General features: G+C 46.6%; 1 protein-coding gene across 5 annotated transcripts in view; it reads left to right on the top strand.

Annotated features, from left to right (window-relative positions):
* The first annotated feature begins 10288 nt into the window (after window positions 1-10288).
* The window catches only part of SORBS1 (sorbin and SH3 domain containing 1), an 87252-nt gene continuing 79675 nt past the window's right edge, over window positions 10289-17865 (top strand). For 2 of the 5 annotated variants that reach the window (XM_080401162.1, XM_080401164.1), the window contains exon 1: window positions 10292-17520. In XM_080401162.1, coding sequence (XP_080257288.1) covers window positions 17489-17520 — 32 coding nt within the window. In that variant the 5' untranslated portion in view covers window positions 10292-17488. Of the gene's footprint in view, window positions 17521-17865 lie in introns of all 5 variants that reach the window. The other 3 variants (XM_080401161.1, XM_080401163.1, XM_080401165.1) reach the window with 3 other exon arrangements.

Here is a 17865-nt window from a genome sequence, read left to right on the forward strand (position 1 = left end):
TAGTTTTGAGCAGCTCTTTAAGTGATTGTGGGTGATTCTGGATGGGTTTAAGCTTCAAGAATCCCCCAGGAAATTTTTGGTTAAAGACTGAATGTTATTACTTGACTAGAGCTATGTGAGAAGACTTCAGTGTTTTTGCAGTGACATTTTGGAACTATTTCAGTTACTGGAACAGTGGATGTTAAAAATCTCAGCCATATTTCAGCACCAGGCCTTTGTTGAAGACAGGGTGGCTTTTATGAGAACAGCATCTCTGTCAAATTTTGTGCATTTTGTGGTGGTCTGAGTACGAAGACCAAAGATGGAGGTCTTTTGGTGCTTGTCTTCATTCATAGGAGCAGGCTGAGTCACAGCTGGGGCAGACTTTAAAGGAAGAAGGACTCTTGAGCTGAAGCAAGTAACATGCTGCTGTGCTCGTTAGCTTTCCAGCTCATTAGAAGAATAGAAATACCAGTTGTCGTACCAGGCAAAACTGAAGGCTTGCTCACTGCTATCTGTGCAATCCAAAACTTTTTGAGAGCTTGACCCAGTGCTCCCCGTGGTTTGTGCACCCATTACACACAAGCCCACGTAAGGGCCAAATAGGAATTTTACAGCCTTTGTAATTCCGACAGTGTCTCAGAAAGGGCAGACCCTGCCTGAAGGCACAAATATGGGGCTGCAAATGGGTGAGAGGTGCCTTTGGGCTGATTGTTCTTGTAACTCTTCATGTTGCTGTAGGTATTATTTATGTTGATATAATTGTTTAATCCTTTTTGAAAACTGGTAAAGCTATTTCCCTACAGTATTCCCTCCTTGCCCTGTGGTAATAAATTCCTCGGGCTGATTTTATGCCACCTTTTAAAAATTATTTTTATGAAAGAACATCTATTACATTTACTGCCTTTTTATAGCGTGGAGCAGGATAAATCGGCACATCCCAATCTCACTTCACAGTTATTCATTCATCGCTTCACTTGCAGCCTGAAATCAATCAGCTTTTCTTCTTTGCTTCCATCTTTACCAACTAAATATTCCTCTAATCTTTTCTTGTAACCTCAGTATATGTTTGCCATTTTTAGTCTCTTAAGCATTGATTAGATTCAGTTGTCTAATCTTACAGGGTTCTTCAGTATTATTTAATTATACGTTGGTTAACAAGTCAGATTTTCTGGGCGGCTGCTCCGAGAGTCTGCCTGATTCTTCTATGGCTGTTGCCTGGAGCATTATGAATCCCAATCCAGGTAATTATGTGCTCCCCATGACTTTTAACAGCTTCCATATACCTGCTCCAGGGCTGTTACTGCCATTACTCCCTTCCTGTGCTTAAGGCAAACAGGAATTGTCTGAAATCCTATTTGTGGGGCTCTACCACCATAGGCAGAGTGCTGCCCCGTCCAGCAGCAGCCACTGCAGCCTTGAAACTGCCTCCTGTGTTCCCCCCTCAGCATCCCTTAGCAGCACCCTGCAGCGCAGGAGCTGTAACCCGGTGTGCTCTGGCCCAGGCTCTGACCTTCTGAGAGCTGCTCTGTAATCGGTTTTAGACTCCTGGAATGGCCGCCTAAGCAGGAGGTGTTTTGTAGTAGGTTGTTTTCACCTACTTTAAGGATGCCTTACTATTAGTGTAACCACAGTCATACCTGACGTAACTTTGCCAGCTGCTTTGTCGCTTGCAGTGTTCAGACACAAGGTACAGAGTTGAAAGGGAATCTCATGAGAATTCTTCTCATGGTGATTACAATCAATTGTCTTTTCTTCTGTTGTGTATAAAGACATCAGAACAACATGAGGTTTAAGAAAGTATGAAACATGAATTTGGCTTTCAGAACAGGAACCCTTTCACTTTTCCTGTAGTCCTGCTCGAGAGCCTTAGCGTTTGTCCTCTGTTTTGCCAAGAACAGATCATGTTTTCTGGGCCTGACTAATTTCTGAATTAAAAGAGCAACAAAGAGAAAAAGAACTCAATTTTTAAAGTCTCAGTGGAATAATAAAATGGGCACATATGCAAACACGTGTGTGTGTGTAAGCACATGCATGCATGGACAGGGACAGAAGCTGGCAGTGTGACCTGCTGCCGTGAGGCATGCTTGCAGTTTCTCCGCAACATGGAGCCCATGTACAGGGAAAGCAGAAGGGTGTTTCACATCAGTTACTGTGCGGCTCATGGGTGGTATGCCTGTATTGGCTTTTCTGTGAGCTGACAGTGACCCCATGCAGTGCATGGTTCCTTTTCTCATTTCCATCTGTTCAGCGTTTCAGTTTCTCAAATCACTGGAAGCCTGCTATTGATTTTCAGATGTGCCCTATGTTTGCCGTAGCTTTTATACAGTGACCTCATACTGCCAGAAAAAAGGATTTCAAGACACTTTCAGCCCAACATGTACCCTTAAATGAATGGGAGATGTTTGCAAATCATTACAATCTATTTACAACCCTCTGAGAATGCCTGAGCTGAAAGAGAATCACCACCACCTTGGTGGTTATTGATCCCTGCAGCATAGATCTTTCCTTTCATGGGAGAATTCAGCCACTTTACTCTTTGTTCTCTACGTTTTGGTTCACGATCATCTCCCTTGGTACACACACAGCAGCACCAAATTGTGTAGCAGTTGTGCCTGCCTTTGGCCAGCGCACTGTGATTTCACTCGCAGGCAGCGCCGGCGCTGCTGTCAGTCAGGGGATGCTGCTCTGGCAGTGGTATCTCTGCCTGACATGCCCCGCTGCTCCTGCAAGCTACAGCCAAGCCCTCTGTGTGCCATGCCGCTGTTCCTTTTCTCATTTCCATCTGTTTGTCGTTCCGCGCTTTCTTGAATAATGGTGGAGATGCAGCGATTGCTTTTGAGATGTGTCAGAAGCTTGTCGTAAGCATTTTGTTTCCTTTAATAGCTCCCTTTGCCAGGCAGTGCCGTTGGAGGATACAGTGAGGGGAACTGACAACTTATTCCAGCTGTTCTGCTGAAGCTAATGCCAGTGGCTCTGCTGCGTGTTTCCCCGCTCGTTGTCCGCATTGATTCTCTATTATTCTTGGCAGAAATTCTGAGGCCCGTTATTGCAGCCACTGAAAATTAAGGAGGCTTTGTCACTTGAAGCGCTAGAACAAGAGAGGTTTTATCATTAGGGAGATGAGGAAAATAAGTGCTTGCACTTTAAAGGGTTATTGATACAAAATCTAAGACGAGAAGCTTACTCCTGTTCTGTGTTTTGCATGCTTCACCATTGCTATGTTCATTGAGGTAAAATTAATTACCATAGTTGTTAGCTGTGAAAAATGGTATTCACCGTGAAGTTAACTCATGTGCCTGGATTTAAAGCCCCAGCTTTATTTACAGCCACTTCGTGTTTGCCTCAAGCTGTGATAAAGATCTTACACCTTAGGGCTCCAAGTGATTTGCAGAGAGCTCAGGTAGAAATAAAATACTGTCCTGCTTGCATCGCCTTCCTGAGATGCCCTGGGAGGGTGCAAGGGGCAGAGCCACTGACTGCCGTGGTCTCATCCTTGTACAAGTCCTTTGTGAGCCACGCTGCGCAGGCTGGAGAAATCCTGCATTGCCTTCTCTTTCTCTCCCTCCTTCCCTGCTGCGGTGACTTATTTTTCCTTGGTACTTTCATAGTTCTCAGCCTTTTTGAACCAAACGTGGTGAGTGTGACCTCAGTGAGATTTTGTTGTGGTATTTTTCCCCTCTCCCTGGAATGAGGGGCTATTGTTTCCTCCTAGAGAAGTGTGATCAGCGCAGGGCCTGGAGGCCAAGCCACTATGTGTGTGACCCCTTGCCTTGGTCACTGACCCACATTTCATTCAGATACTTTGGTAAATAGTGGCACTCCTTATGTCTTTAAGATTTATGTAACAGACGGGGGAAGATTAGAATTGGAGGTATCTCTTACTATTCCGGGGCCTGGGCTGCCTGCCAGTTTTACTTCTTGAGAAGCAAGTGTTTGGTTTTGTGAGTATGAAGCGTGTGACTCATCCTCCTCCTTGACATGCTTTAATACATGTACTGAGTGGTGATTTCCATGAGGATGCACTGAGGCTCTGCTTGAGCTGACAGCGCTTGGTGCACTTTAATCTCACATGTGGAAAGAGGAAATGAGTTAATCTGCGGTTAAATATAGAGGTGATGAAAGAGGTGGGAAGGGGAGGGGTTGGCTCTAATCTCACTTAGGTTGGGGTCAGTCGAGAGTAACCTCTGAATCTGGATGGTGTTACTCTGGGGTAAGTCCTATCTCACCTCTGGGGAGCTGACAGTATTAGCTAATGGAAAATGGCAACCAAGTGAGAACGTGCCCCGAGCTTTGGCATCGCTGCAGTGCTGGTCTTTCTGTCCACCTTCTACATCAGGGGTCTTCAAACCTACAGCCTGTGGGCTGGATACGGCCCCCCAGGGTCCTCAATCTGGCCCCTGGTATATACAGAACCACCACCACCACCCCCCGCTGGGGGTTGGGTAGGGGGGGAAACCAAGCAGCCGCAGATGATTGCCTGCCACTTAATCTGCGCACTGGCCCCCTGTTTAAAAAGTTTGAGGACCCCTGCTCTACATGCTGGTAACACCTTCCCCCTGACTCCCCTTCCAAGAGGTAACTGATGGGTTGTAGGGGTAAGCGACTGCACATTGCTGAAATTACACCTTACAGACTGAATCCAAGAGGGTATCAATATTCACCTACAAGATTGGTTCTCTGTGATTGTCGTGAAGATGTACCATGACTTTGTTCCTTGATTTTGCAGTGTATATTTGTTTTCTGTTTATTCCTGTCCTCAGCTTTGAGCTGGGATGCAGAAGAATTGAGAAACCAGGATACCTCCTCTGCAGGTATCCCCTTCTCTTCTCCCTTCGTGTGCAGATGTGTTCTTATACTCTGTGTCAGACTGAGAGCTGCCACCAACCGTTCTCGCCACCTTCCTGTGTGCCTATGTGGGTTTTGGGGGAAGGCTGCATTATCGTACACCTTACTGGTATATATTAGCTGCTTTGGAGCAGTTTTTCTCTGCAATGACCTGCTGGTATGCTGCCTGCTGGTATGCCCAACCAGGAGGATAGCCACACCGGAACAAAGAGGGGGTGCGTTGCTCCCAGCTAGCACTGCTACCTGCACCATGAAGGTCTGTGTTGCCTGCACTGTGTTGGAGGAGGTGAAATGGATTTTGCTGATTCCGTTGGGCAGGTAAAAGCAGACTTTCAGGCATGGGCTGAACAAACCTGCAAGAAGAATTTCAGCAGCAGCCAAGAGTTGCCTCTTCTGAGAAGGCAGCTAGAGCTGATCTGTTATGTGCTGGCAGTGTTTTCTCAACAGAGCTGAACCCAAGTAGTCTGTGTAAGGAATTTGCATTTGGAGATCGCATACTATACGGGTCATCTTAGTTGAGCAGTGGGTGGGGAAAGACACTAGCTTACATAAGCTCACTAAGATGAAAGATTTGTCAGTGAGAAGAGTTCATTTTTATATTGGAGAAAATCTAAACCAGCTTTTAGAGCTCAGGATCTACCCTGGAATGTACTTGTGCCTGCTTTGTTGACTTCACTGAGAATCACATGCTTTTGCAGGATTTGGCCTTGCGTGTAGATTAGCAACAGCATTGCGTTTGTCTTCACTCTCCCTGCTGGCCCAAAGCAATATTCTGTGAGTCATTCCAGACCATGGACACAGGCTGAACTCTGGCCATCTGTCCCTAAGCAGTCCATATAGCATACAAACGGTTTGTTAAAATCTAATACACTGTCCAAAAGCCAATAACATTAGATATGGATTATCAATGACAGGCTGATTCTCAGTATTATCATTAATTGTAATTGCCAAAAACGTTACCAGAGTCTGATCTTTGCTGCGCTAGTGGAAGATGGCTTTTTGTTGTATTTGGTACTTAGTAAGCTAGAACTCACAAGATGGAGTGGCTCAGAGAAGACATTTTTAAAAGATCCATTGATAGCTCCTCTTATCTGAATCACAAGTCTTACAAATTCCAGAGTGGAAGAACACAACCATATCTGGGACCAAGGGCAAGCATCAACTTAGCAAACAGTTGCCCGGGCTGAAGAGAGGGAAGCCTTGTCCTCCCTTCCACACTGCTGCTTATTGCTGTACTGATACTGATGGTTGACTTCACTTAGAGCTTTGCCAGCTGAAGGGTGCATGTGAGCACTGTCTGAGCAGCATTGAGAAAATAATGAGCTTCATTTATCTCCACTGGTTGTTCAGTTTAGCTTGGTGGATTCAGCCTTCTGTGGATTCTGGAGTGCTCACATGGACACTTCTGCTACCAGTGCCATGCAGGGAGTAGTAACTTCCAGCAGGTGGGATGGTGACAATCAGTTTTTAATGGGAACACCTTCAAAAGATGGGTGTCGATTTCCAGCCTTAGAGGCAGTATAGACCAGTGAAAAGAGCATTGTGCTAGGAAAACAGGAGCCACAGTTTGTTCCTGGCACTGATCCTGGTGTTATGTGATCAGGTCAAATCACTTCTCATCCATGCATCTGTTTGCCCTTCATCTGTCTCATCCATTTAAGCTCCTTGGGAAAAGGGGCTGTCTGTTCTTATGTGGACAATGGCAAAATAATAATATTTTTATCCTGCTAGTCTTACAGAGCTGCTTAAAGTTGTTGTTTTCTAAATGGCCTTTAGGTCTGAGTATTATTGGTTGGTTTTTTTCCTTTCCAACCCTTTTCTTTTCCATTGCAAAGCTGACCCCACACTGATGTGTTTGATTATGTTTTCATTGCCATTGTGCTTACTTTGATTTTGCAGCTCGGTGCCCAAACGCAGGGCGCTGTACAAACAACATGATGAAGTCAAGCAGGGTCAGCCCCTTGCTCTTTTTACCATAAAAACAATGTGAAACTCCTATGTTTCTTTTGCTTGGCACCTCCAGTTCTTGAGCTTGAGGCTGTGTGTGTGTGCGCTGCCCTCCCATCGTGTTCAGGTGCGAGATCGCTTGGACAGTGTTTTCCATTGCTGCCTGTGGAGGCACTGGAAGCTGTGCTGTCTGCTGGGTTGTGTGTGAGATCAAGCTGTGAAGTGTGGAAAATTAATGCGAGAATAGCAGCGTGCTGAGCTGATGTCCATGTCTACAGTGGGTTAGCTGTGACTAGGTGTCATTACCAGGGCTCATAGATGTACGCAGTGACTTTTCTTGCTGGATCATGCCTGGCCACTGCCTGTGACAAGGAATTTTCTCCAGTTTCTCACCTCTCCTTTTTGCTTTTGGCAGCATTCCTTTCTCCATGGGGATGCGGTTTGAACGTGGCCTGTGTCCAACCCTTTTAAGAAGTGCCAGGTTACTGGCTGTTGATCTGAGAAAGGGAGAAGGAGCCGGACAGCTTGATTCTGCACTACCATCGTGTTGTCAGCCGCTGCCTCAGCCCGCTGCGTGAACAGGGCAGCCAGAAACACTTGTAAAAATGGGGACCTTGGTACTTTTGTACTTGAGGCTCATCCCTATCTTGTTCCTGCTAGTCCCTTCCTGTGTCACTCTGAAAAGCCCCTTACAGCAGGTTTGCATGTGGGGACAGACTGAGGCTGTAACTTGGATGCATCAGAACTACACAAACTGCAGTTTGCCCTAAGCCACAGGGATTGATTTGACTGATGATCTGAGCACTCTGAACTCAAGGAGTGTTTAGTTAGGGAAACCCCTACTTAAAAACAAACAAACCAGCCAACCCACTCACCTGTTACGCTGCTGCATTCATTCAAAGTCTCTGGGTAGGAGCACTCGTCCAGTTTTATGCTGCTTTTTGTAGCTGGCTGAGCAGTTGGGTCGCTGTCGGGGCGGTGCAGGCTGCTTGGGCAGGAAGCCTCCAAGTACCTTTTGCATTATTCAGTGGAACCTCCTTCTGCAGACTTTTCTGTTGCAGTGGAAATCAAACTCTCAGCAGCAGATAAAGCCAGAACACAACTGAAGACTAACAAAATTAAAATTAAAAAAACATTGAAAACTTTTTGGCAGTGTCCTTCCTCTCTGACACTGTCAGCTGCCCTAATTCTGCTGCCACCGGCAGGAAGGGACATTTTGTCACTAACAGCGGTGGGTGTAGAATTTGTCCGAACTGAATTCTTCTGTGAATCCTGCATTGATTTTTCAACAGAAATAGCTTTTTATGGTCCTCCAGGAGCTAGCACAGGGCATATTTCCAAGGGGAATGTTTGAATGTTTAGCTGTCTTGTCTAGATTGGGGCACAGACCAGCCGTAACCTGTATTCATATTCCATGTCCTGCTGTGCTCCCCGGCTGGGTGCCAGGTTAGAGCCCTAGCTGCAACAGCTCTCGGCACCAGAGGAGTTCCTATCAGTTGCTTTTTCTGTCATTTACTCTCTCCTCCCCCTCTCAGCCTAACTCTTAGTCCTTGTGATAAGTAATGAGTTCTGTGCTTTGGGCAGGTTTTGGTAGCTGGGACTCTGGCCAGCTTCTGCCTTTTGCCCACTCACAAGGACAGGGCAGGTTGGGAAAGCAAAGAAACTGCAGTTAATGCCAGGGCAGCTCCTTGTGTTGCAGCGAAACCAGGGCTTGACCTTGTCGCTGGAACATTAACTCTCTCTTAGTGCGTACTCCGGACAACTTTACAGGAAATTTTCTTGCTGGTACTATCAACAAACCTTTCTAATGTGTGTCCTTTCACTGATCCCTTCCTGCTTGCTGGAGACAGACAAACTACTAGACCATCCTAGACAGAAAACTCTAATTTGTTGCAACTTTGTGTTTTCCTAGGACTGTTGCAGTTTTATTGAAAAACTAGCCTGGTTCTTCTAGGCTCGTTGTCTAGGTTGTTAGCAGGTCTTGCAAGAAGTCTGGAGGCTTGTAAAAGCATTGAATTATTGGAACTCTGAGAGCACGTCCCGTGGTGGCTCCCAGGCAGGTCCCTGATGCTCTATCAGAGTTTTTACTTCTGAGCATCACCTTCTGTTTTCTCCGTGTGGTGTTTATGCCCCACCTGCACTGTTATGAGGACATCTACCTGGTGGGGCTTATTGGCTGACAGACTTGTGGTACCGGGCCCTTGGAGGTTCTGGTCTCATGGTGCTTGTTGAGGGGAACGTGACTCCACTCCCCTCAGAGCTTAAGGAAAACACACACGAGGGTTTGTTCAGTCATCCAGCGTAGGTGCAAAACCTTGCTAGGTCGTCTCCTCAAGTTCTTTGTGAAGTTGTTGAATACAGAGAAGTACGAGGAAGGCAGTGTTAGGGAGAGGCTGGGTTGCCCTCTGGAAGAACCCCTTTCTCCACTCAGTGTGGAAGAAGCTTAGGGTGACCGGCTCGCTAGTTGAGCCTGATAAATGACTTGATTAAAGTTGAGGAGTGTTAATACGTACCTTATAAATCAAACACCAAAGACATCTCACTGAAGCCAGGCTGCTGTTAATGTTATTGAATGAAACAATAAAGCTGCACAGCCATCTAGCAAAGCAATGTCAAATCTAACCCTTTAGACTTAATATCGGACTGTTAACCTTTGGACTTATATTGAGTTAAATCATCATGTCATAAATCATCACCGTCAATGAATGCAAAAAAAATAAAAAAATGCTCTGTGGATTCTGCCTTTGTGGCTGGCTGTCTAGCCATGTACCCTAACCAAGGAATTTGTCCAAGGACAACCTGATGTATGTTTCTTGGTACATGCCTACTACCTGCCCTTCCTTCTAAGAGTTTTGATTCCAGGTCATGGGGAAGTTACGTTTTGTGGTGGTTGTTGCCCCTGGCTCCCAGCCCAGGCTCTGCATAGCACTAGTCTGTTCGTGCATCAGGGATAGCTGCATAAGATCTGTATTTGCTTCTTTTTTTCTGCTTTTTGCAAACCTAATACTAATCAAAATACTAAATTAAGCTGAAATCAGCAACCATTGACATTAGTAACCAGACTGTAGGTTGTAGGGAGGTGTGCTGTTCAACTGGCCTTGCTGCTTGGTGGGGAATCTCTAGCAGAAAGGCAGGAAAACAGATGTGGTTTCAGCCTTCCCTGGAGACAACCGTAACGGCCAGTTCTCACATCGGGGATGCTAGGATGCGGGTCTGGTCAGACTGCTGTTCATACTAACTATGCTTCTTGCATGGTAAGCGAAGGGCATTGCTTCGTCTGAAAGTAACGTTATTTCTGTGAATGGCTGATTGCTTTGGTACAGCTCTCTCAGTAACTGTGTTGGACAGCAGGACCAGTGGCACTACTAGCGTTTTTTTCCTCTTTTGTAGGTATGTGCTGTTACGTAGCAGCTGCATGTGAAGAGACAACAGAGTGGAAGTTGCTGCCAGAGGATCCTGTCCTTCTGAGCTGGGCCTGAATAGTTCAGCTAGCTGACTGGTGTGAGTATCCCGAAGGGGTGGGGAAGGAGTACATCACTGGGAGACCTCATCCTCACTTGGGTCACCAAAATGGCATCTATCTCCCATCGCTTGCAATGAAGGATATTTTCTTCCTGGCAGCAGCCTACCTGGGTTGTGCAGCAGAAGGCTACATGTTGGGGAGAGCACCACTGTATTACATGATTTTTTTTTGGTAGGTGAGCCAGTCAAAAGCTCTAGTTCTTGGAAGAGGATCAAGCTCCAAGTTCTATTTTTGTGGCAAACCATGGATGTGTTAGATAAAACACAGTAGTCCCAGCAGGAAGGCATTGTGTTGGTTTTCAATGTGATCTGCAGTGTATGCTGCAGGTCAGCTCTTCATGTCAGACCTTTAGTCCAGGCATCTAGCACTTGGTGGAGAGAAACCAGTTCCAGGCCTGACAGGCTGGACCAAAGGCATGGGGGGCAGTATCTAGCCAATACACCAGAAAACAAAATAAAGTCTATGAAAACACAGTGGGGAAATCCTGACTATCTCTTTTGCTGTCACGGCGGGGAAGGCAAAGTGCAGAAAATGCTACAGGTAGGTCCAGGGCTCTGTAATTGTTTCTCCCACAAAGGAGAAAAACTGCCCTTAGTGCACGCAGAGCACTGTTGCAGAGATTGCTGGAGAGTTGCTGTTCTCACTGATGGCCAGATTTCCCAGGGCCCGCTGGTCAACAGCTGCTGCCTTATTCAGTTTGGTTCAAGGGAACGCTGAAAGGTACTCGGACAGGCTGCTGCAAGGTGCAGAGTCCTCCTTTCTCCGCTTCCCCTGGGGGCAGAGCAGGATGCCTTCTAGAGGAAGGCATTGCCCAGAATGTCATTTTGCTCCAGTCAGCTGGTCACACCAGCTCTGTGCTGGCTCTGCTCATCTTATACTATAAAAGAGGTTTAAGTGGTGCAGCTCTGTGCCAGAAACCAGAGCAGTAACAGTGAGAGTCAGTTTTAGAAAGTGGGAAGATGGAGTTTTCATTTTTTCCATTGAACTTTTGGGAACAGATGGAGAATCGCTGAGGCAGAGATGCTGGAAGGGACAGTGTGTTTCAAATGTTTTCCTTAATGTCTTCCCAATCTGCTCATAGATTCATAGCTCCTGCCTGTTCAGTACAGGGCAGTTAGTATAGGCTGTGCAAACTTAACGCCCCCAGGCCTCCGGAGGTGGTTCCCCAAGGTCTGTTGAGCTGTGGGTTTTGGGCTAAGGAACTTCTGACATGCAGGGTCGTGGGAGCAGCTCATGGCCTGATAGACAGTGTATTTGTTTACTTCATTTGAAGTCACCACACTGAAGGATCTGGACTTTCTGGATAGAGACAATGACCCAGGAGCATCCTGACTGAGCCCTGTGCTGATGCTAATAGGCCAGTCCTGCCTCTATAAATGGTCAGTGGTTTTTTTTTAATTTGGTTAGAAGCCAGGAAGAATCTAATCAGAGCGCAGCAGTGCACTGAGCAGCAGTCATTATCGTTACTTAGTCATCCAGTTGCTGTTGCTTTGCTCTGACAAGAAATGTTGGTGTGGTGAGAGGGGATGGGGGAAGAGCAGCATTTGCCTTTGTCTCCTTGAAGGGGTTGAGGCACATTTCCCCTCAATACACCGGTACTCAGCATTGCCCATGGAGGACAGATTTAAAGTTGGTGTGGCCTTCAAAACACTGTGGCAGCCGCAGCTTGAGGGAGAGACATCAATGAGAAGGGGGAACTTAAACCCTCATTAACTCCCAAAGGCAATGACTTTCGGCTGTGAACTGTGAGATATGATTACTCTCTCATTAGCTTTCATAGTTACAAATGTAACTGGTGAATAATTCCAGCCAGCTGGCCAAATTAGAGGCAAATCCAAATTTCTCCTGAGCCTGGTGTTTTGGGCTGGATCTCGACACTTACTAATGACATACATGGGAAGTACATTGGGCAGAACTGCTGGGGCTTAATTTCCATGGCTGCCCAGGCTCGTCTGCTGGAAGACATGTTGCTGCTTTTGGCTTTTAGTTCTGTTCCTGGAGAACAGAGAATCAGCTGTGGGTAGTCTGGTTTGACATTCACTTGTCTTTAGCAATTAAGGTGCAGGGAAAAGATTTGCAGGAAAATACCGAGATGGAAAGAGAGCACAGTCTGAATTTTCTTTGCTGCTTCTGCTAGTTCCCTTCTTTACTGCACTGCTATCTCTCCTTTTTTACCCTCGACAACCCACCAAATCACTGTTATTGGAAGAGGCAGTCAGCTTGGGCGCTGGCTCAGAGATTATGCCAAATATCTGAATATTTTGAGTCTGAAGAAATATGAGAGAATTTTTGCAAAAATCAGCTTCCTTGCATGTCAGATAGGAGACGATTTTGTCCTTGCTGCACCTTAAGGTTAATTTAAGCTCTACAGCACAAAGGTTAAGAGCACTGGCAAATGGCTAGTGCCATTACAAAAGCTTTTAATATTGATTGGGCTGTATTCTGTTACCTTCACAGCCAGAAGTGCCTTTCATTGAGTGAGGTGCTGGTTGGATGGCTCTGGCCATACAAACTGCTGTCGATGGTCTTCTGTAGTAAAGAAACAGAGACAGGGTTCTTCTGCCACTCTTATGATCACTGAGCATAATCCTTGTGTCCCATGCCCAAGTTTGGCACACATGCCACAAGTCACAGCATGCAAGTTTGGCTTCCATGTTGCCGGAGTGTAGGTGGTGGTACAGGGTGCAAAGGGCTGGTGATGCTAATGTGCAGGTGAGGATGCCTGTATTGTTGATTGCATGCTGTTGCTGCCATTAATTTCCTTAGGACTTTTGTGAACACAGCTGAGCCCTAGGATTTTCCCCTGCAGTGTTGTATTTAGCAGGTCCTGAATTCCACAAAATAGCTTGGACCAGGGTCAGCAACTGTTCAAGGTAGATGGGCAAGGTTATACTTTCTTTATGCATGAGAGTTTAAAGGGGTCAGCAGATCAGTAGGAGCAGGGAGAAACTGCTACTCAGGTGACTGCTAAACAGCTGATCGCTCCCAGCTTGTGTTGGCATGAGGTAGTGCTTTCCAGCTCCTGCTGAGTTCTCCAGTCAGCAGAGACCGCAGCGGGAGCCATGCCTCTCAGAAGTCTCTCTTAAGATGCTGTAGATCCCAGATGCTGGTAAGCTGTGATCCTACCAGGTAGTTGGGTTTTTTTCTTCCTGTTTTAAATGAGGGATCAGTAGCCTACAGCATAACCCCCATCTCCAACAGCCAGGAGGGGCACTGGGGGACTTCTTCAGTCTCCAGCAAGGAAGCCAAATGATGCATTTGCTTTTCTCAGCTCTTTGAGAAAATATTCTTGCAGTTTGTCTTGTAGCCAATGCTGTTCTCTCTGTATGCTTAGCAAGTTATGTGCTTTCACTGGATTAATACACACATTACTGTTACAAGGGCTTCTTACTAGGCCTTACCTTCTGCCCTGCAGACTTTCTCCTTCTGGCAGATTAAGTGCTTACCTAGAGCTCTTAAACAGGCCTGTATACATCTTTACAAGGAGTTTTGCTCCGTCTCTGGTGACAGTCTGAACCCCTTTGTGCCATGGAGCTTCAGCTGTACGTGCTTCCTGAGTCCTTGTGCAGTTGCCCTGAGCTGCCTGGCAGGTTTTCTGTTTCATTCTGTGGTGACACTGGGCTCCCCGATCTTTAAGGTGGGGAGGACTGAGCTGCAGAGTTCAGGCTCAGGTCTGAGGCATGCCAGGGGAGACCGACCTGGGTGCTGGGAGCACTGGGGCAAGCTAGGGCTCATCTCTGATCAGCAGGGAGGTTGCGGTAAAGCTATCTGAACCAGAACATGGGTGGCTCTTCTGCAACCAAGTAGAAGCTCTAGCCCAGCAGGGTGAGGATGATGGGTGAATGAGTTTGTGCTCATTTGTGGTACTGGGTGTAACTCTAACAGCAGCTTGTTGTTCTGGCTGAGTTTTGTTTTGCAATCCAAACCCCAGAACCTCAGAGGGCACCGAACTAAAAGCACGAATGTGATGTAGGTTTGCTTGCCTTCCTCCTCCATCTGCAGAACCAAGTAAGCTCAGACACTTTTGCTTAGCATCTCCTGGATCTATCAAAAGTGCCTCCTTTTCTAAACTGCGTGTCACAGCACCTTTCTGACTTTTTCTGGTGGCTGGAAAGCCAAGCCCCATGGCATATTGGGGTGGCATAAAGAACTAGCATGGCTGTGTGACGTTTATCAATACACAAAAACTGTATAGATTGTGCAGCAGACTTTCCAGGGTAGCTCATAACTGGAACAACCCACTCCTTCCAGGGAAAGGATTTGTTTCTGACTTCGGTAGCAAAACAGACATGGTGAGGGTAGGCTCGTCCAGTGGGTACTGGAGCAGTGGCCCAGAACATCCTAGAACTGGCATCTGCCCCTTTTATGCCAAAGACTTCCTTTTGTTGTACAGATTGTTTTACCAGTTTTGCTGTTCCCTTCAGCTGTGATGGTGGTGCTGTCTTTCACGAAGACGTGGGTTTTATGGGGGAAAAATACAGCAGTGATTGTGCAGCAATAGGGGCGGGGGAAATTGCAGTGCGTAGTATGCTATTAGTGTGGGTTGATGGTAAACCAGCAACACTTCATAAAGCTTTTTATCCAGCACTCAAGGTTGACTTTAGAAACAACCAAGCTGTGTGGCCATGCAAAGCTTGCTGCCCGGTTCTCCCTTCACCCAAGCAGAGTAGCAAATTCCGTGAAAACTTCATTTTCCATTGAAGCAGTTGTCTGTAGCAGTAATTCCTCTCTCCTTGCCAAGTGGTTTGAAGGTTCTCTGAGCTGGTTCCTGCAAAGACCAGAAGTGTTTCAGACCAAGTCCTCGATCTGAACTTTCCTATCTTAAGTTTGGACCTGATCCAGCCCCTGGATCCTTCCCTACTGTGCCTCTTCCTAGGTGCCATTCTTTCGTTCACTAACTGTTATTTTTACAGTATGGTTTCTACTCTCTCAATGTTTTAATCACGGTCATTTTTATTACCTGAAGACAAACTGTCAGAGGCTTGTTTATAAACCCCTGCCACACAGCAAGGATGTTCCAACTGATGTGCTCTCATGTGATTGATGCTCCACAACAGACCTGAAGGAGATCAGGGAGTTTATCTTCGGGGGTGAGGGAGGTCTCCTGTTGTGTACTGTTGCATAAACAAGTATGTTTCAAGTAACTGGAGCTGGTGATGACTGCACAGCTTGCTTTGGACAGTGTGGGCTTTTTTGTTGGCTTTCCTGGTTTGTTTTTGAGAACAAGGTGGGTTTTGTTTGGTTTGGGGTTTTGGGGTTTGTTTTTTTTCGGAGGGGGACAGTAGGGTCTGACTGTTCAAAAGCTGCTATTTTCCATCACTCTTTATTTTGACTGTTGATATGTCTGAAATAACCCTCTTCCTCCTTCACCCAAACTAAATATGCCTGACTTTTAAAGGGGCTGGAGTCTAAAGATAGATCCAGACCCAAATTTTGCAAATACCTTCTGATATCTGCTGGGGTAAATGAAACCAAAACCCCAGGTACAAGCTCCCCAGCATCATTTTTTTGGATGTGGTAGTAAATGTAGACTCAGGGGCCCTTTGTTTGCTCTAATTAGAACTACCAGTGGCATGCTCATCCTGAGGTATGGGATTGGTCTTAAATGAAGTAAGATAGAGGAGCATTTTCCAACCTTTTCAGGCCCCTTAGCCCAATAGAGCAAGTCAGAATTGTGCCTATTTGCTTCATTTGTTGGGAAGTGAGTATTGGGATGCTAAAAGTTGTATTGGGGAGGAAAAAGGAGAGCTTGTGCTGCTGGCAGAACCTCATTTTACAGTGCATCAGTATGGGTTTCCATGTGTAGGTATTTGGAGACCTTTGCTCTGTGTCCTTTGCTAACGTTTTACTGAAAGAATCTGAAGTTAGGGTGAGCACTGACCCACCCAGTAACCTTTGCTCTGTGCCCTTCTGTATCAGCAACTCTTGCCATCTGTGTTGCTTTCTAGGTCTAGGTTTGAATGCTGAGATGCTCGCCTTGCAATAATTTTCAGGACACTTTTTCAGTCTGAGTTTGGCAGCAGATCAATGCCTGTACATGCGTATTTGAGGAATCAAAATCCAGAGGCAGGCTGCAGACAGGGAAACTGTGGAGTGTCGGTCACAAAAGCCAGCAGTGCTTGGTGCACTGGTTGCTGCGGGCTGGTGACAAAGGACAGGACCAAGAGACCTGACAGTCTCCTTCAAATTGTTTCCGCTATTAAGCTGCCACTTGGTCTTGCACGAACCAGCCTCCAAGGTCTGATTTCAGGAAGCCTTGGTCCCAATCCTTTGTTCCGTAGACATTCACCGTGGAAGGAAGGGTGATCCTGTGCTGCTACTCACCTTCCTCACTGAACAGGCTGCCCTGTCCCGGGGACATGTGAGTATACCCTCGCTTTCCTAAAAGCTGGCACCACCTCCACTCCAGCGCAGGTCTCAGGCTGTCTGAAGGGGAGCCAGGCTGCACTGCGGTGGGGACACCCTGCTCCAGGGGCACCCTAGTACATCTTGTGGCTGAAAGCTCCATTGATGTCTCTTAGGATGCCCATGGGGTTGGTATGTAATATGTAATAGCCATGCAAACATTTAGTTTCCCATTGTGTCATGACAGGTATTTATGCTACAAATCTCTGCTGCCAAGTGCAGAAACTTTAGCTGCCCCTTCAGCTCCTGCCCATTGAAATAGGATCTGCCATGTCCTGCGCTAATGAAAATATTCCTTCCTTGACAAGCAGATGCTGCCTAATTTAATGGGGGGGTGAGGGGGGAAAAGGGAAAAAAGTGCTTTTTCAAGTATTTTCCCCGTCCTTTAATATGTCTTCAAAGTCTGCCTGTCACTTCCCTTCTGAAATGCATCCCATATCTGTGCTACCGTGGAGTGTCACCGCCAAACTTCCTCTTTCCTTTTCCCAGCTCCAGAGCTGCAGGAAGAGTCAGTGTCTTTGGTGATGACAGTGGCAGGGAGTGACGGGCAGGCTGGGTGGGGGTGGCTGATGGTGAGCAAGCCTAGTGACAGCATGGGGTGACTAAGTACCAACTGGCTAATTAAAGCACAGCAGTAGGAGGAGCAAAGTATTTAAGGGTGCCAGAGAGAAAGAGATGCCTCCACAAATGTGTTACACCTCAGCAGCCAAGTGGCAGGGCAACTCGGTGAAAGGTTTCCTTAACTCTTTCGTGCCTCTTATGGAGTAAAATCAAGGGACTAAGAAAATGGCACCATTAACTGAAAAGCCTGAATCAAGGTAAGGACACCAGTCTGTTTTTTTGTCACAGTTATCAAAGCTAGCCCTTTTAGAGCTGCTGTGGGCTGAACTCCCGGGGCTTTCCATGGCACTGGCCAATGCTAACGTGCCCTGAGTGGGAAGGTCTGTTGGGTCAGCATATGCTGATTTTTAGATTGTTTCTTTCATTTGGATGGGTATTTCCAGTTAACGCTTGAAAAGAGAGGAGTTATCAAGGTCATCATTACCTGGGTTTGTGCTTCTGTGTAGGGAAATGGGCAGGTCCTTGCCTCTTTACCCTGGTGACTGGATCTTCCCCCTGACTATTTTTATGGGAAGGAGGGATTGAAAGCAATTCCTGAATGC

The sequence above is a fragment of the Falco punctatus genome (assembly GCF_963210335.1).
Source record: "Falco punctatus genome assembly, chromosome: 9".
Classification (NCBI taxonomy): domain Eukaryota; kingdom Metazoa; phylum Chordata; class Aves; order Falconiformes; family Falconidae; genus Falco; species Falco punctatus.